The 25,620-nt window shown below is 36.2% G+C and overlaps 1 protein-coding gene across 7 annotated transcripts in view; it reads right to left on the reverse strand.

Moving 5' to 3' along the window:
• The window catches only part of COL28A1 (collagen type XXVIII alpha 1 chain), a 73,661-nt gene that overhangs the window by 33,497 nt on the left and 14,544 nt on the right, over window positions 1-25,620 (reverse strand). For all 7 annotated transcript variants that reach the window (XM_085310534.1, XM_085310538.1, XM_085310539.1 and 4 more), the window contains 12 exons: window positions 24,526-24,579; window positions 13,720-13,788; window positions 12,215-12,283; window positions 10,679-10,747; window positions 9,671-9,739; window positions 7,288-7,356; window positions 6,413-6,481; window positions 5,645-5,713; window positions 4,501-4,572; window positions 2,704-2,772; window positions 2,051-2,122; window positions 1,325-1,393 (listed from right to left, as the gene is read on the reverse strand). In XM_085310534.1, the coding sequence (XP_085166660.1) occupies window positions 1,325-1,393; window positions 2,051-2,122; window positions 2,704-2,772; window positions 4,501-4,572; window positions 5,645-5,713; window positions 6,413-6,481; window positions 7,288-7,356; window positions 9,671-9,739; window positions 10,679-10,747; window positions 12,215-12,283; window positions 13,720-13,788; window positions 24,526-24,579 (819 nt within the window). The remainder of the gene's footprint in view (window positions 1-1,324; window positions 1,394-2,050; window positions 2,123-2,703; window positions 2,773-4,500; window positions 4,573-5,644; window positions 5,714-6,412; window positions 6,482-7,287; window positions 7,357-9,670; window positions 9,740-10,678; window positions 10,748-12,214; window positions 12,284-13,719; window positions 13,789-24,525; window positions 24,580-25,620) is intronic.

The raw sequence follows: 25,620 nt of genomic DNA on the forward strand, positions 1-25,620 counted from the left end.
TCCAGTAGATTTTGTATCACAGCTAAAGTACTATGAAAATGAAATGAATTGTAATGAAGTGAATAAAACAGAAGTGAAAAAGGCAATACAACTTTTAGCTCTTATTTTTCAGCAAGAATTTTATCAGTGGACAATCTTGATTGACTTTCTTGCCTATCCAAAAAGTCATAGTATCCAGAAAAACAGCATCATATTAAGAAGGGAGACCAGTCTTCTAAAATCCACCTTCATACCTGCCAATCTTGTACATTATAATGGTTTTAAACCAATAATAGAGATATGAACAGAATGCCACACTCCTTTCCTTTCTTCCTTCTCTGTGATTTTGTTTTTACTGCATGTGTACCTCTAGTTTCCTCCATTCCCCTTTTCATTCCTCCATACAGAAACAAGTTCAAGCCATGTCCTACCTGTTTCCGATACCCTGTCACCAAGCAGATATATTCAGTACACTGAATATATCATACCTATACGTGTACRTGTGTGGGTATAGTATATCTTTAAGGAAGAAGAAAAATGGGGGTGAAATGACTTCTGAGTGATAGGATGTGAATTAGGGATTTCTATACCCTGAAAACTTATCACTAAAACTTAACAGTGTCAATTATGTTCAAATTACCTGCTATATTGTAAAATTAGCAACTATACTCTTTGTAAAATAAAAATGGTGTGGTGGTGAATTTTCAAGCTTCTAAAATTGTCAAAGTTAGTTTTATTGTTGCTGAATCTGCTTGTTTTACATGACAACTCCCACTCACTTCAGTTAGCTTTTCTCCATAAACGCAATGAGGAGGATATAGTTCTAGTTATCTGGTATACGAGATTTCATTTATAGTAGTATCTACGGGCCGATTGTTCACTTGCAAGGGATATACAGTCTTCACCAAAAAAATCCTGTAGTTCATCATATAACTCCCTGGAACTATGCCCAGAAACATTCCTGCAAGGCCTTACTTGAACAGTTATGAAAATTTTAGTCTTTATAAAAAAATAGGTAAGTGAATTTGAAAACAGAAGGCTTGAAAGTGATTACACAATAAAAATACAACGTATAAGGATATCTTTTTTTTTTTTTTTTTTTCCTCCCTCCCTTAATAAATGGTTTCAGGAGGTAATAACATACACTAAATCTAGCACTGTGTTCAATAGCCTCCAAACACTTGGTTTCTGGTATTTTCCAACCCTCCTTACCCCTAAAATTCATCTTTGTTTCAACCAAAAGAAAATTTAACTCCTTTGCTTTATATTCTTTTAACTTTGACAGAAATGTGTATTASAATTTTTTCTATCCCTGGTCTTCAGCAAGCACATATCAGATAATCACCTTTGGTCCAGCAGGCCCCTGAATAGATGATCCAGCAACACCAGGTGGCCCTCTCTCTCCAGGTTCACCCTGTTACAAAACAGTATCATTTAGGTTTAAACATACACTTACATTTCCAGCACAAGTAGTAAGTTTTGAAAAAAAAAAAAAAAAAAACACTTTAATAATATAGAATAGCTAAACTATTTCAGGGAAAAATGGACAATATTTTGGAGAAAAACATGTATCAATTTACTGCTCTTGTGGAAGATTTTCCAAGTTTCAAGTTTTAAATAACTATTAGTTGAACTGTATATTTCACTTTTTAACTTTATTTTTTTKTGTGTAGAGCTTACAAAGCCAACTGAATAATGTGAACGCTTATGTGATCTGAATTTCCTTATCATTCACCTTGATACTTACTACATACAAAAAGGYCTAATAGAAAGTTAGTATTTCAAAGTCAGGATTTGTGCAAAATGTCATGGTTAAAGACACTGGGACAACTTTAATTTAGCTTTTTGGTGCTCAAATGTAACAATAAAGTCTKCAATTATATGTTTGCCTATCCCTTTTCTCCTCAGGTGCATGTATCATTCAGAGCAAAAGATAGAAATATTTTGGCTTTTCTTTTTTTCTGTTTAAGTCTCCAAGCATCATACACTTGAGGAATTTGTAGGTTATAGAAATCCCATAGGTCCTATATCAAGTAAAAATGGAAGGACTGCCCTGAAAGAACAAGCTTACTTTTGGTCCTACTGGGCCTTGTACTCCTTTATAACCAATTAGTCCTTGGGATCCTTTTTCTCCTGGGTCACCCTGATCAAAATAAAGTTTTTGTTTAAATTACAACAAAGTTTCATTCACACCTGGCAGATACAAATAAACAAAAAAGACAACCACAAAAAAGCCCATAACTAGAAAGGTTTCATTTTCACTCCAACTGAAATCTCTCTCWGTTTTAGATTCATATGACCTAATGTCGTAAATTTTTAACGGATGAGACAGAAGAGCATCTGTCTCTCTATTAATACATCTTTCCAGACTTTTAATTTCATATTCAGGCATGTAAATAATTACTTAATTTCCCTTTGTTCTTCTTTCTCTCCCTATCTGCATACAGAGGTAATCTGCCTTCTAACTTTAAGAAGAATTCTATACTAAATTTTTAGAAAATCTCTATTATTCAATTAACTTTTGTCTCTATGTTTATATAGAGTCTGGTTTTGCTGCACTTGTTCAGGCTAAGGAATGTATTGCTCTCTCTCAAGCCCTTTTAAATCATCAGTTAAAATATAATTACTTCTTTAAGATAAAATGAATGAAAAGACCAAAAWATGAACTCTCATAAAATAGGTCTAAGTTAGTAGTATTTTCTAAGTGTGCATGTTAAGCCATACCTTTTGGCCTACATCTCCTTTGCCAGGGGGTCCTTCTGGGCCTCTTGGACCCTGATCTCCCTTTTCCCCCTAATAGAGATTAAATGGTTAATGAATTTTCATTTAATTATTTTTATTTAATCAGTTAATAAATGGACTTCTGAGAACCACAGCTTGCATCAATACTTCTCCCAAAAAGTCATTAAAAATATCGGTCAGATTTTTTTTCTGTAAAAAAGAAAATACTGAGAATGAAAAAGACACCACCAYTTTCCATCTTTTTAATCCCTCCTCCACCACTCCTCCTGCATTCGTATTCCTTGTTTCTACAAACATTTGTAGTAGCACCAATTGCACTTGCATTAATCTTYTGTAGGAAGAATTCCATGCATATACAGACATGGGAAAGAAAAATGTTTGCAAAGTTATCACAATGAATCCTATGTCGACCAGCTCTGACACAAATGATTTTTAAGAAGCATCAACTTTAYGCAACTCAGTAGCCAAAAACCAATCCAGGCTGCAAGATAYATCTTGATATATATCAAGATATATCTTGCCACAGATATAACTTCAAATAGTTCACAAATAACTGCAYAAATAATGCACAGATTATACTATATATAGGAAAATTATCTATCAAATATTTAGGAATAAGATCAACAAGATTCATATATCAGAATGTTTGTATGTAATTCAGAAATTGAAAAAGAGATTATAATTAATTTTAAAAATCTATTTCTGATTTGAGCTGTTGATGAACATGATATTACAGAACCTGCTTTTGTTAGGCATTAGTCTGAAGGCCATTTCTGTGAGCCAGCTTCCCACYTGCAAATAACTGCAATCATATCTCTGTGCTCACTATTCACTGCAGGCATCAAACACTGCAGGCACTTCCTTGAATATCTGAGATAGCTGTACGAACATTTTCACTCTTAATGAGTTACGACAAAAAGGCGGCAGCACCAAGATGATCTTCAGAATGACGGTAACATGTGAGAGGAAAAAAAAAAAGCATCCTCAAATATAAGAGGCAGCTCTAATTTTAACATAACATCTACACTTATTTGTATCACTTATGATATGCCRGGATCTTCATTTCTGAGCACTTTAGTAACAGGTGACTTCAATTTTATTATAAAACTTAAGTATCTACAGAAAYGGTAAATATTTATCCAAAATGGAAAACTTATCACCTCAGGCTGCARTTGTCAAGCTGGTGTTTGCACTGCATTTGTAGCAGAAATTGTRTGAGTAAAATGAAGCAAAATGTGAAGCTGGATTCTTAACATGAGATGAGAGCTAATCAGACATTTTCTGATTAAAGAGATATGAGTAGAAAAAGCTGTTTTGTGCACACTGAGACATGTTCAATTAATCAGTTCAAAGTGTCGGGYAGCTGCCACCCTCATTTAAGAGCTGCAACAAAATTTGGAGGGCATCTGCATTTTAGCATRTTCTCAAGAATCAGCCAAACAACCGATTTTTGTACACTAAGCAGCTCAGTCCTTTTGCAAAAACAGGTTTGAAAGCCTCCTTCTAATTTATTCTGCAGTGACTGTTTTGGGCACTCTGCTTTGCTTTCCTCTAAACTTATTACTATCATTTTCAAACCATTATTCTTTTTCCCCAGTGATGAAAGAGTTTCTCTTCAAATCTCAGAATTTCCTTTAGAAATGACCAGCATACGTTTTAGTTGCTTGCAACAATTTCWGTATCAGGCTGACAAACTTCAGCAGGAGCTCACAATCCAGCTAGTGTGATTTTCTTTCATCTACAGCTTTTACATGCTTGCAGTARATTATATCGCCTTACCTTTTTCCCTGCCTTGCCAGGGTCTCCCTGCACSCCTTTCTCTCCTGGGAGTCCTGATAGTCCTATATCTCCCTTAGAGAAGAATAGATAATTATATCTGCATAMCTCAGTAAATTCTTCTATTCTGTACAATGAATTAGAATATTAATGTCATACAATATTTTTGTTGTTATTCTCGGTAAGTTGAATATGCTATAAAGTCAGTAACTTTTTCTAATCATACAAGCTAAAATATATGTTTTAAATTTCTTTCTTGGTTTTGTATTAAATAAACATAAATTTATTTGGCAAGTAAAAACACATGATTAAATGCAGTTTGTTTTTCTATATGCAAGAACAATATGACAAAAATGTCATTTACTTGTAAAGTCAAACATCTGAGTTGCAAGGAACGATCAATCTAAATTGCCTGTTCAGCCTAAGTAGTTCCCTTACGCATTTGCATTATAGTCATTGGTTTATCTGACCACTCATCTTTCGTCGTATTCATTGCATGACTTGGATAACACTAGTAAAGTGTTTGTGCCATAAACGAGGTGTTGACTGCAGGACTACTACCTCACCTGCTGCATAAACTGGTCTAGGCATTACTTTTAAGAAAGGCCTTGCCACAATCTGTAGGAAATAGTCCTGCTAAGTACTTCTTACATGATCCTGGGGAAAAAAATCACTCAAAATGGCTGTGTCTTTATTTTATTTTTTTTTTTTTTTGAAATTCTACCTGAAATGCCAAAGACCTGGTATACAGCCTTTAAAAGTAAAGCTAAAGTCAGTTAAAGCTGTAACTCATTACCAGCTCTTCTAACTTCACTGTCAGACAGATTGGGTTTGTTCCAATCTGTACAAAGGAACAGAGATAGCAGCAGCCTTTCTACCAGGTCTTGGAGATACGTCATCAGCTTAGACAACACAGGGACAAACTGTTCCTGTTCTGGCTGCCATAATGATTTTAGGAGAGATGGTGAGAGCCCTAACACAGCAATATATGCTTAAAGGATACAATTGTGAAGTTAAAGCAATATCTGTCACGGAAGTACCTCTTTATTTTGATCATAGTCAATTTATACAATTCCCTCCCTTCTATTTAGTCTATCAGTAATCCTGGAAAGAACTAGAAGCAGTAGCAGTTAAAAAATAGGCTTACCTTGATTCCTCGTACTCCAATCCCTGGGAGTCCTGGTTCTCCTTTTTGTCCAGGTTCACCTGGTTGACCCTAATGAGAAAAAAATCTTTTGTTCAGTAAAGGAACATAGTTAAACTCATTCACTACTTGTACAATTTCACTAATTGCTTTAGAGACGGTTAGATTTTCAGCTGAGTAGTTTTCCACTGTAAAAATTCATTCTTTCAAAACCACAATAACTTGTAGGATTTCATCTACCTTATTTAAATTTGCGATGGGTAAAAGATCTGTGTGAATCATTCCAACTTTCTCATTTGTGTTTTAACTCTCTCTCTCTTAAATACATTTTATATTTTTCATTCAATACCATTATATTTAAGACTCTCTTGTCACTGAAAGAAAGGTGAGTCCAAATAAAGAAAATTAGAATTTCTGTTCTGAACTTAAATATAATATGTTTATATTACTAAACTCACTTGATATGAACGTGTCTGAAAGACATTTTGGTTGTAAATTTGTGTCCAGTCAGAACTTAAAATCCACATTCACAAAGCTTATAGGCTGTAATAAGCCCATAAGAAGCCATAAACAGAATTTGGGGAATACCTTGATAATACTGGAGCTTTCCCCTCAAAGATCAAAGCTGAATTGCTATTTCCAATGACCAGTTACATTTTTACCTCACCAAACATGCTCTTGAAGAGCCTGGCAAAGATACATTGTTTCTTGCTGCTTGCTACTGCTTGTTGCTTTTCACCATTTTTTAAAAAATCATGTCTGAACCATTACCTTTGGACCCGGCAGACCAAAACCTTTAGATCCTTTTGCCCCAGGGTTTCCTTGTGGACCCTGTATACCCTAAAAAACAAAATAAAGGAGTTAATGCAACATACGCTTCCACTCTTGAAATTCATCATCCATTTGGGGGCACCTGATTTATTCCTATGCAAATTATTGTGTAGACTAGACCCAATTTCTATTTGCTTGATTCTAATACCATTCAGATTAGTTGGGATCATTTATGTCAGCAAGCTTTGGCTAAAGACTGGTTTGATACTTATCAAAATGAAAATCGCTGTGAAACTTTTTAATATCTCCACACCAGAATTAGAGCTTTGACCAAATTAAAACCCCCCAAAATGTATGCAAATGTTTGTTATATCTTCAGAGTACAGGCCTTGTTTCTTTTTCTTTTGAAATTAGTAGCAAAACTATTTTCCTTTAGGAGAGCAGTAGGGCCATGCCTTCTTCACCCCTTAGGGCTGTAGAAACAGAGGAACAAGATCAGAATTAAGACTAGTTCTCATGCAYAGGAGATGCAGTCTGCAGTCTAGCTGATGCTATTTATCACATGTTGCTGCTATTGCCAATAAAGAAAGAAAACATTTAATTCTGAGATGTAATAACCAGAATTGACTTATATAAGACAAATTATCCTCATCTATCAGATGAGGGTGAGACTTCAAGGGAAATACTGTGCTCAGTCTYGGTTGGGTCACTTTATCAAAGAACTAGACAAAATGCAGGGTAGATTTCACACTAGAGCTAGGCAGTTTATGAGCTCCCTGCTACTTAAAAATGGAATAGACAAATGTCTGGATCAGCTCCTACCAGCCAGCTTCCTCGTATCTGCTGCTGAATGTCTGTCCTTGACTCAGACTTACCCGGCTTCCTGGATTGCCTATTCCTGGCGGTCCTGCTGGGCCCTGTGGTCCCACTTGGCCTTGTTCACCCTACGTTAAAAATATTGTAAGTATCCCAGAAAGCTAAATTGCAATAATCCATGTTAGCTAATTAACATGTTTAAATGAAACACAGAGTAATAGTTCTCAAGCTGTCTTATCCTGAAGTTTGCTGCTTCAATTTGATTTAAATGAATTTTGAATAACTAAAAGTCTACATGGGGTAGATGATACAATAAAAAAAATATACCTTTCTACACCTTATTTACAACTTTAGACTATYACAGCTCTAACACTATTAGTAAAAGGATTTGTGGTTTATCTTTAAATACCTAGATTTAAGGTAAAGATTTTCTCATACTGAARTATACACAATTTCTTGCTTAACACCCAGAAGAAAAACTTGTAAGTRTAAAATGTAAAGCATTTTTGAAAAATATTTGCCAAGCCCTCACAAAAAAAAGTTGACTTAGTCACAGACTATTGTGAATAAGGTTCATAAAGACAATGTAAAAGAGTTACATGAAAAATTGCTGGGAAGATGAKTTTAAATTATTCTGAGACATCAGATATATATTTATTATATAAATTTATGTCTAYGAGTATTGCAAATAYACAYATATATATACACACACACTCACTTTAACTGTTTTAAAAAATAATAAAAGTTATTATTAAAAAAAATAACTATTAGAACAAGAATAGCAGCAATACACAGCATTTTTAAGTCCCAGCCTAAGGAAATATAATGGATAAGTAAGACATCAATGTGAAGTATGTCTCTCAGAAAGAAGACTAAGCAACTRTGTTAGCAATCTTCACTCTAGAGGGCTAAACAACCAAATTAGCTCTAACCTCTGTCTACTATGTGCTACTTCTGGAACTAAGGAAAGGATTTAAGACCCTAAAGCAGGACTCAGACAAAATTCAGCCACCTGCACTCAAGACTGTGATATTGAAAACTTCTGCTAGACTACACTCCAGGCATGGCCTTAGTTTTTAGCCTACTTTTCAATGAAATAAAGCTTATAACATTGTATTTTCTGTCTATCTGTGTTTTTGTYACTTCTAAAAACTTCTGAAATTATCTGCCACTGTCAAGGAGAAGAGCTGGAAAGGTGAAGACCTCAAAGACTGTAGGTTCCTGTAAGTATGAAAATGGTTAGCTGCATATAGAAGAGAAGCTAAGCACACTGAAGGGTGAGGAGGGCTAAGTATTTTATGTGTATTTGTACAGGGAAAGGAAATTGGAGGTACTGTAGAGCACCTGGGGAGGGAATGGAGGTATTATGGCGGGGAGGTCATAAGGGTATTGAAAGGGTCACAGATCTATGAAGGTGTCATGGATGTATGACACCAGTTCCCAGGGAAACAAAATTGTATCAGTTCCACTTATCCCAGAATGCTTATTTACTGTAATGTTCCTGAGTACTTACAGACTTGATCCTGACTGATCTTTTCCTACACAGATCTGAGAGTAAGACAGCTCTTTCCTGTGCAGATAAAAGATATTCCTGTATCTAAGGCCTTGAGCAAGGCAGGTAGGTGCTCACTGATCATGCTTCTCGCAGGTGGACCAAATCAGACCAAACCACAGCATCTAGCTTGCTCTGAAGATCTTAGAGACTATTTGTTTGGAGARCAAGATGAGTAAGCTCAAATTGAACTCCCCTCATCTGAGAAGAATGCCCTGCTGACTAAGTTGTTGGCTACCTTGGAAGGGAGTGCTATCCTCTGCTCCTGCTGAAGTTGTACGCTGTGCAGTGAGGAACAGGAACTGTGGGACAGGAGGGCAAGAAAACAATAGGAAATAGGACTAGGACTACAGCATTAAACCCTGGGAAGGAAGATCTGGATCACTGCCTCTGCCCTATGGGACATTTGGGCATTTTTCACCAGCCATTGTCTGGGGATGTACAAGATACAGGTTGGAATCTTCCCAAGCAACAGGAATCAAAATTGCTGTGGACTATACTTTCAAGGAGTGGATGCCAAAAAACTAATAAATTACAGAAGCTAGATTACTCACTTGCCAGCCATCCATTAGGCTAGATGAAACAAGTAGGTTTTTTTCTTTTTAATAAAAATATGATATATTTAGAAGGAATACTTATGGGATAGATTTAGGAAGAAAAAGTCCATTTTTCCATCATTGTCCCAGCTTCATACAACATAGTCCTTGGTGTTCTCAGTTAATACTAGATATTTGGACAGATGAGTGCAGTCTGTGAAGCTACACAAAATGGTGTAGAGCAGTTTCTCATGATTCCAGCTAGAATATATTTAAATATTGTTGTAATACTGTGTGAATAATTCATCATTAGTTTTCCTATATACATGTTCAGAAAAGCGCTCTGTGCCTCACCTTATCACCTTTGATTGGTTGCCCTGGCAGTCCAGGTGGACCAGCAATACCTTCAGAGCCTTTTTCACCCTAGAAAGATGTGGCAGCTGTATAACTGTTTTAGGAGCTTATAAATGAAACCATCATAAACAAACTGGTCACCACAATGAGGAGGAAAAAAAGTATTCCTTTGCAAGCAAACAAGATAATCAATGGAATTATTATTATTAGGGAAAGCAATTCAGTTACAATTCATAACATACTACATCTGCATTTACTGAGTTTTTGAACTATTTTTTTTCAGAGGACTTTAAACAAAAGAAAGAAGAAAATAAAATAGTAAGAAGTAGGAAGGTACATTCTAAAAATGCAATAATGTGTTCAATATGAAAACAGATGGGGCATCTGAGAACCTTCTGGTGCAAGGGTGTGCTTAACATCTTTGCTTAGTAGTTCAAGGCTCTAGAGAATCTTGAAACCACTAAATAAGAGGATTATGTTTTGATAGGAAGCACAGTTGTGATTTACTCACAAATCTTTGCTTATCTGTATGCATTTTTTTAAAAAAAAGTATGTTCTCATATATTAATCAAGTGATTGCATTTAAGGATGGAGCAGTCCATAGAGACTCATACAGTCCATGCTTCAGCTTCCCMAAAATGGCAAGATAGAGTGAAAATATTTCTTGCATCCTTTCTTCCAATACAGAAGATAAATAGCTAAATAGTTTTTCAGAAGACAACTTACCTCATTAATGCTACAAAAATAACATCTCTCAGTAAATATAGAAATAGGAATTCCATTAATTTCTTACTGCTAGAGAGATTGTACAACTTGTTGGTAATTAGTTTGATAGAATTCTTCAACTGAGAGGGATATGCTCAACAGAGCATAATGATTCAGATGACCACAATCCATTAGCTGATATTTTTTACCAGTGAAATAATCAGGTCTCTTAACTAACTTAGATACAATTGCAAATTTGCCCCATAAAGTTAAAAAAAAGAAAAATAATTATTGTAAAACTACCTTCTGGCCTTGAATGCCCTCTCCTGGTAGTCCTTTCTCACCTGGCAGACCATCAGGGCCAGGTGGTCCCTGTAAGAAAATAAAAATATCTTCAGTCTCCATCAGCAATTACATTTCTTACTGCATTTTGCCTAACTTCCTAGCATAGCTCCTTGCATCCCTCATGACACTGAAAACTACAGTAAACAACACTTCTACAACAGCTGGTGGAGTCTAGACAATTAAAACAAAGTACAACAACCCTTAATTGGAGGATTCAGATTACAACAAGCTAACACTGCAACAGTGAGAATAACATAATTAATGCCAAAAGATTGTATCCTTAAAATCCAAATAAGACTTTGAATTAATTTAAATAAATACTTTTACTCTTGCAAATTTTATTGCCTAAAATTTCACATACCTAAAATCATTTAAGTAATTAATTTGAATATACTTTTATCTTAAAAAACAGCATAACTCACAATGTAAGAGAGTTGTAAAACAACATGTAACATTTCAGTATGGAAGAAATAGTGAAACAATTTTTTTCAATTGCAAAACATGTAAAATTAGAGAATGTCAATTTGGCTTCAATAAATATCCATGATGCCTTCTATTCTTCCAGAGAATTCAGCTATCTTTCATTATCTGAAGTTACAGAAGAGTTTTTAAGGATAATTTTGGTAAAATGTAAAGTTTCTACATTTTTTGGTGAGAAAAACTCTCTCCTCAGTCACAAGGTGACTTTAAAAAAATTTTTAGAATGAAATGTGGCTCCTTTAATTGCTTTTTTTTTTTTTTTTTTTTTAACCAGTCCACATGTGTGGCTCCTTAATTAATAATGTCTTTGTGATTTTTAATGAAATACACAGCAAAAATACACATTTTAAATTGTGTCTAGCCAGAAGAAATAGTGGCCAGTGAGGATAAACTCAATGATGAAAAAAAAAAGAAGACATCCTTTTGCTACAAATTAAGAACATTGTTTCCAAGAAAGCTATCAGAGGAGAGAAAAGTTTCTGAAAGCTACAAAAAAGCTTGTTAAAGGTATCTAATTTTAATTCAAAACATAAAGATAAAATTAAGAGCATAAATAAAAAGTATGTTGGTAAATTTGGGTTTTTGTTTCTGATGCTAATAAAATCACACAAAAAAGTTGAAGAATACCAAGGCCTTTAAATTTTCATCTTCTTAAAATTTGATTTTAGATAATTTTAAAGAGACTGTCCTTAACTCAAACAAGTACCGGTACACCTATTAATAAATATCTTGCTTTCATGGACCAAGTAAACTCCTACCTTCCCCTGCCCTCTCTGCCCCACCCCCCCCCAAAAAAAAGAATGTTTGGAAATGACTCTATTTCCCTACTCTGGTAAGCCACATGCAATTAGTATTGCAATATTGCGCTGGCACATCCAAACATATTTCTGCTGCTCCAGACTAGGTATTGAGTTGTTTATGGAATCAACAGCCAATACAGGTCCTGTCAATAAATTACGATCACTAAGACTTATTTTATTATTTCTCCTTCCAATACATATATCACTGACTTACCGGTAATCCTGGCTCACCAATTCCYGGGGGACCTGGGATTCCAGTTTCCCCTTTTAGGCCTTGAGCTCCCTTGTGAAAAAGAATATTAGAAATTTCAGTCCTAATTCAACACAATGCTTTTGAAAAATACAACATTTATATATAAAAATGAGTTAATCATGTCACCAGACAACTCTGAAATCAATCATGTAGGTAGCATCTCTTGATGTAAAACAAATAGAAATGATAATTTAGAAACATTCCAAACTTTAACACCTGGAGCGACAGGTTGCATTCCAGCCTTCAAGCCAACAGCAAAAGGGTGTTATCTCTTTGCACTGGGGCAGCTGCTTAGAGCACAGGCCCTAGGAGGTGACAAGGAGGAGGGAAGTCAGTCTAAATTTGGTTGCAGTACAAATCAACYATGAAGCACGGATGCTCAGTTATAAGGGATCCTCCCCTTAGCCTCAGTCTGGGTACTCAAAGTGTACTCAAGCCTGCTTCAGTAGGACATTTAACTGCGTGGGAACACCAGGCACTAGACAGTTTCTGTGTCTCCTACCTACAAGATGTTACAACCTTCAGCATTACTCCAGTGTACAGATGATATGTGCTTCAAGGATAAGAGTATAAAGCAGTTTTATCTCTCCTCACAGTAGTACAGAAACCGTATTGAGGAGTGAAATTCCTCCTTCATATACRTTTATTTTCCCTCTTGGAATGATCCTGTAGAGCCCCTTTCACTGCTTCTGAGCTATATGATCCCTGGCTATGTTCCAGGGCTTGCCTCCACTGCACAGAAAACATGCAAGTGTCCAATGAATGTAGAAATTAGTAAAAGTAGAAAAGTGGGATTATTTTAGACACTGGCATTTGACTCAAAAAAGCAGGGAAGATATTTGGCATAAATGAACTCTAAAAACTTAACAACCAGACTAATTTGGGCRAGATCTGGTTCTGCTTAATTTAGACCTCTTGTTTGAGTCTAAGCTGCAGGCTTCTAACAAAGCTCTCCTAAACTATGTAATCATGGTTCCTATACAGATGCCTTTGAAGACCCCCAAAGGAAGATTTCGCACGCCAACATAGGCAGCCATGATTTCTCCAAATCAGCAAGACTGCATTCCCCCTTACACTCTGTCCCTCAGTCAAGAAATAGTAAGGCAGATCTGTCACTTGATTGTATATCATAGTGCCTGAGATATATTGCTATGCTTTTAAGTACATTTACTCATTAGTGTAAGCATCTACTAGTACTTGAAACTTGTCTCCCATATTTCACTCTCATTTAAACGGCATTATCTCTGACTTCTACTGCTCCACTGGCTTCATAATCAAAACTTGGAGTTGCTGGAAAGGCAGCTCTATTTTCTCCATCCCATTCAAATACTCAAACCTGTCAATATTATCCATTTTACATTTGGATTATAAGAGTTTGAGTTTGATGAAACAGCAAGTAAGAATTTTCATCAAAAAAAAAGACTGCATAGAGTTAGAATTTTAACAGATATATTACTGAGAGTTACCTTAGGTCCTGGATATCCAACACCAGGGAATCCTGGRGGGCCATAGGGACCTATGGGACCCTGCTCACCCTAAAGAAAAAAACATGGTAAGAGACAACTAAGTAAAATGGAACATTAATCAAATTCCCCCAGAGTATCTGTCCACAGCCTCATTTAGGACCACAGAAATATGTATTTACAGTCAAAAAAAATCTGACTTAAGGTTAAATGTTTAGATTAGTAACAGGGTCAATACCCTTGCCACACAAGTGGTTGGGATAGACAATAACGTTATAAAGCTACATAGCTTTATAAGCATCAAAAAAGATCAAAATATRTTTGTTCCTTGCCAATCCTTCTAAATCCAATTACTTTATCTGGTAATTTGGCATGTGCTTTCTTGTCTTCCTCTCTTTTTAGAAATGATCAGCCTTCAGAAATTTAGTAATATTTATGGTTGAGACATTGACCTAAATATTTTTCCCGTAACAATGGAATGGTATGCATATCATGACAGTTCTTTATACAGCTATCTTTGTTTGCAGCTCCTAATTTTCTTGAACCTTTAGTGTGCTTCTAACAAAACCTTAAAGATCTGAATTGTATTGCCTGGAGAARCTGTCATAGACCCCTACTTTGAATACACACTTTGGTATGTTTGATGATACACTCTAAAACCACTGACTCAGCGTCATGAAGGTCTAATTTAACCCAAGTAATTTTCAGATTAAAACTTCATTTAGCTAATATGGTGATGATTTCCAACAAGTCACAACTTTAAGGTCATATGATTTCTGCAAATCAGAACAGATCCAATGAGCCATACTGGAATAATCACAAGTACATACTCTCCAACCATGCACTTCACACAGTGTATGACCACTGCAGTGAAGAATTTTGCTCTATTTATAAATTCCAGTTTAACTATTACAGTATTCTCCACTTGCATTTGCTCTCGGACTCTAAAAAGCACTAGAAAAGTGTCTTAAGCATGGTATCATTGTGCATACTTGTGTGCTTAAATACRTGCTAAATGTACATAGGAATATGAGCAGACGTATGTACTAGCAATTTCTTCAAAGCTTTAGGGTTAGCTGGAAACTGKATGCTTTAAGTACTATAACAAATGAAGAAAATATGCAATAACTCTGAAAAAATTCCATCTCTTCACCTTAACAATAATATGTTTCAAATGTATTTTTGTATTATTTCTAGAATGTTYTAACAACAAAGATCTGCAAATCAGAGACTACTTTGAATTCCTTACAAAAAGGACTTGGGAAATTCTTTTTTCAACTAAATCAAAAACTAGAAGAAAAAGATCTTCAAAACCAGCTAGTTTTTTGCAATGAATAAGTAAATGCACTAGCTTTAAGTCATAAATGAGAGCTTACAGAACATCTTTGGGAGCTTAGCTAACCCTTAGCTAAAGGGTTRGTGTAAACAACACGTTCTCCATGAGAACCTCTGGGGAAAAATAAGAAATAATGACAAAATGGTATTTAATTTATAATTCCAAGATGAAATTCTCATTCTACTAATGCCATAATTAAAAATGAGTTTCAACAATGASAGCAGTTTACCATCAACGTAAGAGAGAAAATCTGTATTTATTATTTAGTGGAGCTGTAAAATGAGGGGATAGGGAAAGAATAAAGAAGGCTCTCAGCACACAATAAAAGAGAGCTCTGAATTCCCCATTAGAAGTAGTTTGGTCTGTCTCCTTATATGCTACCTCTTGAGCTGAGCCAGGTCAGAGGCTGCAGCAAAGCTGTGTATATCACTATTCAGATTAGTCCTGTAAAAAATGTACCCATGAAATGTGATTATTAAAAAGTTTTTTTTATCAAAATGTATTTATTCTCTGGCAGGTATTTGTATTGGGGGGGCAAGAAATTTGACTTTTGCTTCAGAAAATTCAAGTGAGAAGTGGGCCATAGTACAGCTTTGAAGAGTATAGACACTTTATGCCAACATCTACATCCCTGGAATGTAGATTCAGTGCATGTAGCAGCAGTTGTTGACAAAATACAGGATGTTGCAATGAAGTTTACCATATTCCTAGATAGAAAATATTGTTTAGCTTYCAAAATAGTATTTATTTTCCTGAAGGTTTTGGACCAGAGTCCTGATTCAAATTGGTGTATGCCCAGATTATCTTAAAAGGATGCACTTTTTTTTTTACTGATATAAAGCAGATTAGAAACTGACTCTTTTTGTTCATAGATGTTGTTTTCCTCTTATGTTTATTATGAAACTAATCTAATAGACAAAAAAATTGCTCAAATGACAGATCTTCCAGACTTCCAGTTCCTCTGTGGGATTAACTTGGCACTGAACAAGTTGTCCTTTCAAAATCTGCTTATCAAAAACAAATTTTATTAAGTGTTTCCCATCAGCAGGAAATTTAGGGAAGGCCAAGAATAATACAACCAGAGCTAGYATCTATCTTCTCTTTAACTCTGTTGACAAACTCTCCATTGCAAGTACTGTTCTCCTTTAGGTGAATTACTTCAATTTAAGGACTTTCTGAGTTGCTTTCATTTAGATAAGATGTCAGGGATCTATGTAAAGAAATATTTGATATAATTTTTTGGAATATAATATACAATAACACCAATATTTTCAAAATGATTTTTCTGACTTAAATGTTTCCATTTCATTTCCAAAGGTAATAATTCAGACTACCAAATTTTGTTAATGTCAACATGTCACAGAACTCCAGGCATCAACGGAAGTTAAGCTTTGCCTCAGAGTCTAAGGCTTCCCTAACTCACCACCAACTTTTTCCATAGCTGCCAGTGTAACTAGTAGAGCTCACTGATACACCTTCTTGCAATTTCAAGGCCTGGAAACAGTCTGGTTAGCGTTGGACTTCAAGGCAGGGGTGCCTCAGTGAGAAAGCAATAGCCCCAGATTTTCAGAATGGCACTTTCAGCCTGATAGGTTGGAAAATTGACCCGTTACAGTTTATTGCAATCATGCAGCTTTCTTAGCCTGAGCAAAAGCCTACTGAAGTCATTTCATTTCAGCTCAGCAGGCTTTGGGTAAGGCACTATTATGCACCTTGGGTGAACTGGCTTCTGCATAAAAAAGAGGAAGTCCAAAAATGATACAGCAGTTGCCTTGACTCTCTCCTCCTGTATCCTTTGCCACTTAGAATCTCTCCAACTATTCATTTTAATACTCCGTAAGATTTGTTTAAAACATGCTAGCATGATTATCCTTCCTCCCACCCCATTCACACACTGGCAGGATAATCTGGCTTTGATAACTGAAAGAGTTGGATCTTCTGGACTCCAGCCTGAGAAGCTATGGGCTCTGCCAGGAAGCACAAGCACAGGAGGGGCCTTCTCCCCTACTACTGCTAGAAATGACACACACGCAGAACCCAACTGCAGCACAGCTGCTGCTGGACACAGTCTGCTGCTGCTCCCACGAGCACAGCAGCAGGTTCATGCTTTGCCATAACGCTTCCCTCCTACACCCACTCCCCACCCGTATCGCACTCATTCACTCACACAGACACATGGTGGCAACAGTGGCGAGGCTGTGCACTAAATATTAGCTGCTCAAATTCCCATTTCTCATCTCTTTTATGGAAAAGGCAGCATGAGATGTCTCCTGGACTGTGATGTATTATTTCTCCCCACAGAATGAATGAAAAAGACCTGCAAACTTGAAGAAGTACCTAGCAGTAACATTTATAAGTAGGCTACCCTAGATACAGCAAAAGCCACTGATCACATTGGCTGCAACTGTTGAAACTAAACCTATGAAATCGTGTTGCAACCTATTCCTTTTTAAAAACGAGAATTTGAATGATACAAGCTCATCTCTCAGCTGAAAAAATAAACCAAACTTTTGTTGTGTTTGCAGTGTCTTCCAAATCGCATGTTCTTTCTTCAAAATGGACATTCTGTTTTGCATCTATTTCCAACAACTTTGAACAGAACTTTCCAAAGACAATAATTCTGTGGAATGCTTCCTATTCCAAATCATTTGTTCTTGCTCAAGTTCATCCATATGCTAGAGGTATGCTAATTCATGTGCTGCCTTAAATGCAGATGGGAGTCCAACTAACCATTTTTTCCCCCCAAAGCTCTTTTTTAACCATGATAAAAACATTAGTGATTTTTTTTCTCCAGCAACTAGTGTACCTTTAAGCAGCAGCTATTATCAGTATGTATGGATGTAGGTATTATTATTTCTTATCAAAAAAAGATTGTAGAGTAGTAGGAAAATTCTGTTCTGTTGAATGTCTACATCCTTGCTGAAGTGAAGATATTTGAAGATTAAAGGGAGAAAAAACCCCACACTACCAGACAACATGCAAAATTTGGAAACTGAAACTATTTGACTTGTTTTAAAGACTGTGTATTTCAAGCTTCATATGTCTATTAGTGAGCATTGCTTTTATCTTTAACAATCAAGGTGCTACAAGTAATGTGAAATTTATTAAAAACAAAGTTCTGGCAATAATATCATTATCTCCACAGCTAGAAAGAAAATCTGATTTTCAAAGTAGCTTCTTTAAAATTATGTTCTTTGTCTCACACTGCATGCAAATTCTTTTCTCTCTAACACTTTTATTTTTCAGTTAAAGTAATGGGAAGAAAAATGCCATTTCAGCTGAGCTTAATATTTTTACATATTAAAACTGTACTGTTTTAAGCCTGGAATATACATAATAATCTTCCTTCCCTCCACTCCCTTCAAAATAGCTTCTGTTATGATGAGTACCAATTAGTGTCAATATAAATAATACTTTTAAGAAAGTTCATACATAATGTAAGGAACAGAAAGGCTAGGGTATTTCACCGGAAGCTATAATAATTACTAATGTCACAAATATAATATTTTTCTTTTTAAGGTAAAAATTAGCAGCAATAGTTGTACAGACATTTTGACAGATATTATTGATATTTTGTATTTTTAAGCTAGCTGTAGTGCATAGGAACTAAATTTCCTTATAAGGAAATTGGATTTTTCAATCTCCTAGGAAAAATGCAACTTGCCAGATAAATAAGGAAAGAATTAATAAGTCATCAGAGAAGTAGCAGCATCCCTTAGCAGTTCCTTTTGGGACACATTTTTAGGAAAATATGCAAGGATGAATTTTTCATAAGAAGATTATGCCAAGATGGTTTAAGGGAATAACTGCTTTGAATACTTATATTCAAACTTAACTATTTCCTTAAAAATTTGATTATATAGCTGTTCATACAACTTTAAATTTTAATTCAAAATCTTACTATGCATAAGCAATTTTCCAGAGAGGCCCTAACTAAAGCAGTGGCTTTTAAGAATGTGTTGTTTTCAGTCTTTCTATGAATATACTGTGGTTTCTAGAATTCTTTAGAATTCTTTAGGTTCTTTATTTTGAGTAGCTGGTCTAAGAGTTTGAAGAAACAAATCTAATGTCATTTCTGAAATAATAATTATAAGTACTTCCTATTCACAACTTCCTTTATGACTGGTTACCTCAGTCATGCAGATCATGTGCAGTTCCTGATTTTATGCCTCAACTTTATAATCTAGATCCATATTTTTCTGCTTGTATATTATCTACATATGAGTATTCCATCTCTCATTAAGAGACTTTGAAATTACCTTGAATATAAAAATTCTTACTGAACCTTACTTGTGCTGTTCTATAGAACAAGCTTTTTAAAAAAATTAAATTGTAATCAAGCAAGCATTTGTGAATAAAAGTTTTGTGAATAGACTTATGCATGTTCCAAATTCAAACACTAGCTGAAAGTAGATATACGTGTTTTAAATTGTTGACCCTAATTAGGTACTGTAGCTTCATAAAACTAAGCAGAAAAAATTAGGTCAAAAATGTAAAAAATAAACGGCATTGCGTACATGTTCATTCCTGAAAATCCTCTGTTTTCCAGAAAAGTCATGATATTCTTATTTCCTTTTCAGAGAGAAACCCAAAATGTATGAAGATTTTTTGTGTTAGAATGTTTGCTTCTTTTTCCCCAGAGCTGTTTTTTATTACTATTGAATGTAAAGTTGTCTTTCATAAGAATATAAATCATATAGTATGTGTCATTAAACAAGCCTCATTCCCCCCAAATGATGACCTAGTTATGGCCATCAGTCATTTTTAAAAGAAAAGCTTAATGTTTCTATGTACAGAATGTACTTACCCTGCTTCTGCTGTACCTTATCTCTATCTGCTTTCTCAAATATAAGATACTACTCAGAAAACTTTTCCTGTTAACTGTCAAACCTCAAAGGTGAAACCCAATTCAAATCAAAATCTTGCTAGGAGGTTGTTAAATTTACAAAAATAAAAATTTAGCCAAAGTCAGCATTGTCCTCTATCTTTCACTAGATTTAAAAGACAAGAAAAAAAAGTGCCATACCAGCTGTGCTTTGTTTTTCCTTAGAAGTTTACTGAGGCCCATTCACTTTAAAGCATTCTTCAGCTTTATCAACCACAACATGTTATGTGCATTGTAAAGTGAAACAAAAACTTAAATCAAAGCGTACCACATACTTAATTCAGCCATAAAACATTTAAGGAAAGTTACAAAAACTCCATGGGAAAAGCTTCTGCATTCTTTTGAAGTTATCACATACAATTAATTAATTAAATTTGCAGAACATTAATTTATAGCTCTGGTTCTAAAAGAGAGACACTTGCCTCTTCCCAAACTGCAGCTTGTAGGAGGAAGAGACTCATATTTTCTGTTTCTTGTCTCATTAAGAAAGCTTAGGTGGCCTCCTATATGATTGTTGTTGCTAATACAAACAGCAGTCTCCAAAAAACAAACGACAGTATCTCACTAAAAGAGTAAGTAAAAGACTTAAGTACAGAAAGCTAGCAAAAAGAAAAGCCATAGAATCATAGAATCAGTAAGGTTGGAAGGGACCTCTGGAGATCATCTAGTCCAACCTCCCATAGAAAATGGTAGACAGGGTTGCATGCAGGCGGGCCTTGAAGATCTCCAGAGAAGGAGACTCCACCACCTCTCTGGGCAACCTGGTCCAGGGCTCCGTCACTCTCACAGGGAAGAAATTCCCCCTCACRTTCAGGCAGAACTTCCTGTGCTTCAATTTCTGCCCATTGCCTCTTGTCCTGTCATACGGGGCAACTGAAAAGAGTTTGTCCCTGTCCCCTTGACACCCTCCCTTCAGGTACTTGTACACATTGATAAGATCCCCCCTCGGTCTTCTCTTCCCCAGGCTGAAGAGGCCCAGCTCTCACAGCCGTTCCTCATAGGGCAGGTGCTCCAGCCCTCTGATCATCCTCGTAGCCCTACGCTGGACTCTTTCCAGTAGCTCCATGTCTCTTTTGTACTGGGGAGCCCAGAACTGGACACAGCACTCAAGATGAGGCCTCCCCAGGGCTGAGTAGAGGGGCAGGATCACCTCCCTCGACCTGCTGGCAACACTCTTCCTAATGCAGCTCAGGAGACCATTGGCCTTCTTGGCCACGAGGGCACATTGACCGTGAGCCAGCAATCTGTCATCCACCAGCACTCCCAGGTCCTTCTCTGCAGAGCTGCTCTCCAGAAGGTCAGCCCCCAGCCTGTACTGGTGCCGGGGGTTATCTTTCCCTAGGTGCAGGACCCTGCACTTGCCCTTGTTGAACCTCATGAGGTTCCTCTCTGCCCAGTGTCCAGCCTGTCCAGGTCTCTCTGAATGGCAGCACAGCCCTCGGGTGTGTCAGCCACTCCTCCCAGCTTGGTATCATCAGCAAACTTGCTGAGGAGGCACTCTGTCCCCTCACCCAGGTCACTGATGAACAAGTTGAACAGGATGGGAGCCAGTCCTGAGCCCTGGGGGACACCACAAGCCACAGGCCTCCAASTAGGCTCCGCGCCACTGATGACAACCCTCTGAGCTCTGCCTTTCAGCCAGTTCTCAATCCACCTCACTGTCCACTCATCTAACCCACACTTTCTGAGCTTATCTAGGAGGATGTTACGGGAGACAGTGTCAAAAGCCTTGCTGAATAACAGCTAAACTAAAGGTATGAAAAGTTCTGTGGATTTCTTGAATGATGTTACTCTGCTTCAGACAAGGCAAATCAAAGTAATCAAGTAAAAATTGCTTTGCTTTTTAACAATAAATGATTTTTAGCTCCACATCTTGTTAATGTAAACCTTTGACTTGCTATAACAGTATTAGGGATAATTAATATATTTTTAAGTATGTTCCTGCTTCTAATCATTATTTAGTAGCAGAAATCTAGCCTAATACTTAATAAAATGAAATAATATTTAAACATTTTTCAGACATACTTTACAGGAAAGTGAGAAGTACTTAAAGGCAGTACTTAACTACCCAGTTACAGCATTTCTCAAACATGGATGCCCAAGACAGTCCTGGCAGATCATACGATGACAGATGTATTGGGAGTTCTTAATCTATGATGGAGGACTGGTTACCAACTAGCCTGCTGCTTCTAAGCATGTTTTGGAAGGCAAAGCTCCACTTCACAGCGCTCTCTCCAGATGCTGCGCAATGCCACAGCCACTCTCCTGCTTGGTGGCCACCAGAATCAGATGCATATGGACAGCATATAAAAGATATTACCATGCAGCTGGGTCTGCCACCTGGCATTGCAAAGCAATAGAGAGGATATGATGCTGCGTTACAGAGGTGTGAGATTAACTGAATTGGTGAGACATACAAGTGAATGTAGACTTGATGAGAGACCAAAAAGTTCTGTAGCAGTCCGGAGGTCTGGAGTTCATATTTTGAGGAACTGAATATCTTCTTTCAAACTTCAAAATGGCCCACTAATAATGAATAAAAATGTTCAGTGGTGGTGTTCTGTTTTATGTCATATAGATACTAATGCAATGAAACTGCCTTTAGTGCTGCTAAACCGGGGTGAAGTCAGTGGTTCAGCAAAATAAGCAGTAAGTATTAGCATGGAAAGGCCACAGTATATGAAACTGCACAAAGAATAGACTTATTTATTTTATCCAAGACAGTTATAAATAATTGCTACTTTTCAGATACATTGTATGACATGTCATGAAACTATTTTTAAAGGAGCACTTGAATAATCTTTTCTGTAAGGACAAAAGATATGGGAAAGATTGCTACATGTCTGAACCAAAAAAGGCCTTGACCTTTACTAGCTGAATGGGTGCTTATTAAACTGTAAACAACTACTGATTATCTGTGCTGATCATTAAAAAAAATCTCACTCATTTCAAATATACTCAGCATTGTAGAAATGCAAAGCTTAGCTTTGGCACTAGGTATGGACAAGAGATAACCTGTAAACATATGTCTATTTCTTCTATATTCTTTAGTTCTAAGTATAATTACCCAAGTGTATTAGCTACACTTGTTTGATAATATTTTTATTATGACAGATGCCTGAGCCTGGAAAAATCTTGACTGTCTTCTAGGCTACAAGCAGCAGAGCTAGAAGATGGGAAAGAAGAAACACATTTTTTTCTTTCATACTGTACCCAGGTAAAATGAAGTATGTATACAGAGACATGCATATATTTTACAAACATGTAAGTGTGTGAAGAGACTGACAGGAGGACACAAAACATTCAACAAATATGATTTAGTATATAATACAATTATCTTGCAGAACTATCTTGGATTTGTCAGTGTGAAATAACATGTTAAAAAAAATGTCATTTGCTGTACTGAAATTAGAGAGGCATGACTTTTCTACTACATTCATGAATAGCTTCTTTTCAGACCTATCATCCTCTTTTTTTTTTTCCACCACTTCTGAAATAATCTGTAATAGCTTTCCTAATCAAGCATTTTGTTGAAAAGATGAACAAACAAGAAATACGAAAAAGCTCTTGTCAGGAAGAGGAAAATCATGATGGATGCCAGAATTTCAAAATTTCTACCATAAATATTTCCTACATATGAAGTTATCTCTGTGAATCTTCAGATGAACTTGTTGCCTAAGAAACAAAACATGAATGTTTACATACTGCATCTTTGACAAATTGTTTTATATGATTTTCGTTGCCTTGTATAACTTAGATACAGCACTGAGGCTATCAAAAAAACTGAGGTAAACTGACTTTATCATTAGACCCTACATTTTCAAACTGATACATGGAAGATTTTTCTGTACAAAACAATGACGTTAACAGGCATCCCACAGGCAAGACAGCTGCATTCACATTCAGCTATTTGCCAAAAGTTGGCAAGTTAGAAGACTGCTTGAATTAATCGGATACTTTATCCGATTGATTTTGCCTGACAAGCTGTAGCCATTATCTCTAAATGATCTATTTTAAATATAACTGATGAATTAACCTTCACCAAATCTTATACCTCTACCCATTTTAAAGTCATTCCTCGTTTTTGTAGTATACAAGAAATGCAAAAATGACTTAAAAAACTCATTCTCAAGATTCTAAATTAATTTGCAACGTTTAAACCCAAGGCATTTTAGTCAAAAATATTTTAGCAACAGACTTCCTAAATGCCAGCAGAAGCAACAAGGCATATTCAGATCATTTTAAATTCCGAACGAAGTTGCCATGGCTTGATACAGATCCCTTACTTTACTTTGTCCCCCCAAAATGCTCTCCAGAGCTCTAATGGCCAGGCTGAGAGACTTAGATGCAGTATAGACTGTGTGCTACCGACAATACAATGCCTTCATGACATTAGGAGACTGCTGTACATCAAGCATTTGAAGTATGCTATTGCCACGCAAAGGAGACTGCTAACAAAAAGCTACTGAGGAAAAAGGACAGTACATTATTCAGATCCTTGAAGATTACACCCAAATTTTCTCCATGACCTCTCCCTATATAACTTCTACATGTATAAAGTACCTACACATATATAATTACATCTTACCTTTCTTCCTTGAATGCCTTTTGGGCCTGGGTCGCCTGGAGGTCCACTGACTCCCTACACAAAATTCAAAGCATAGAATGAATTTCCTTTGAGGAAGTATGTAAAGTTTCTTTTAAATGAGGCTTGCACAGGATTCAGTAAAATGTAGCACAATGCTATGCTCTTAAGGACAAGAATTTTCTGTAGCGTATYCAGAAAAGCACCCAATGCATAGTCCTTTACTGTTAATAGTTAATAATCCATGTTGGCAAAAAGAATATCTTTTTACTCCATGTAAATTGCAACAGTTTTATCCGAAGCCTTCTGTTCCCCTTTTCTCCTACTCCTGACGCCGCCATACTTTCATATTATCCCTTCTGCAAAGAATTCCCTGCCCAAGTAAATTAACTGAGCAATCATGTCCAGACTATTCAGCTCCTTTCAAAAAATRAATCACTTCTCTTAAATCTTGTTCTCTGCTCATGAGCTGAGATTAATTTTAATTCCCTGACAAATTCTTCATTGTTTAGAGTTCTCAGAGCAATTGTTACTATGACCACTGTGTCCCGTCACACAAGGAAGCTGTCAATGGCTCTTTGGGAGAGCCGGAGTAGGTAAGGTACTCTGTCTGGAGCAGCGGCATATGAGGATGCCCCTTCATTAATTTGTAGCTGATAAAACAGCAAGAAGGAAGTAGGTCTGGTAATTATGAAGACAAACAAGATCACAGGGAAAACAGATTACATAAACATCCAGGGTTCTCTATCTCTCACTGAAACCCTCAAGCGGAGCACCACCTTGGGAATTCATGAATACCCACCAGCATTTGCCCAGCTGGGTTATACTGTTTAATATTATTGAAACTAGCATTAACAGAGCTGATAACAAAAAAGAAAGAGGAAGCCTCATGAAGTGTTTTTAGATGACAGGAAGAAAAAAGTCATGCGCAGTAAAAAGAATTAGATCATGAAATTATATTTTATTGTAGTAAAAAAATGGGACATGTATGAAAAAATTTATGCTTCTAAAAAGACAAAGAAACTAGCACAAATCTACATTTATTAGTTTCACTGATGACATTAAAATGTGCTCACAGTGTGTTCTTCACCTCCTTTG

Source organism: Rhea americana, unplaced genomic scaffold (genome assembly GCF_003343005.1).
Source record: "Rhea americana isolate MKP2758 unplaced genomic scaffold, rheAme1 scaffold_32, whole genome shotgun sequence".
In the NCBI taxonomy this organism is placed as follows: domain Eukaryota; kingdom Metazoa; phylum Chordata; class Aves; order Rheiformes; family Rheidae; genus Rhea; species Rhea americana.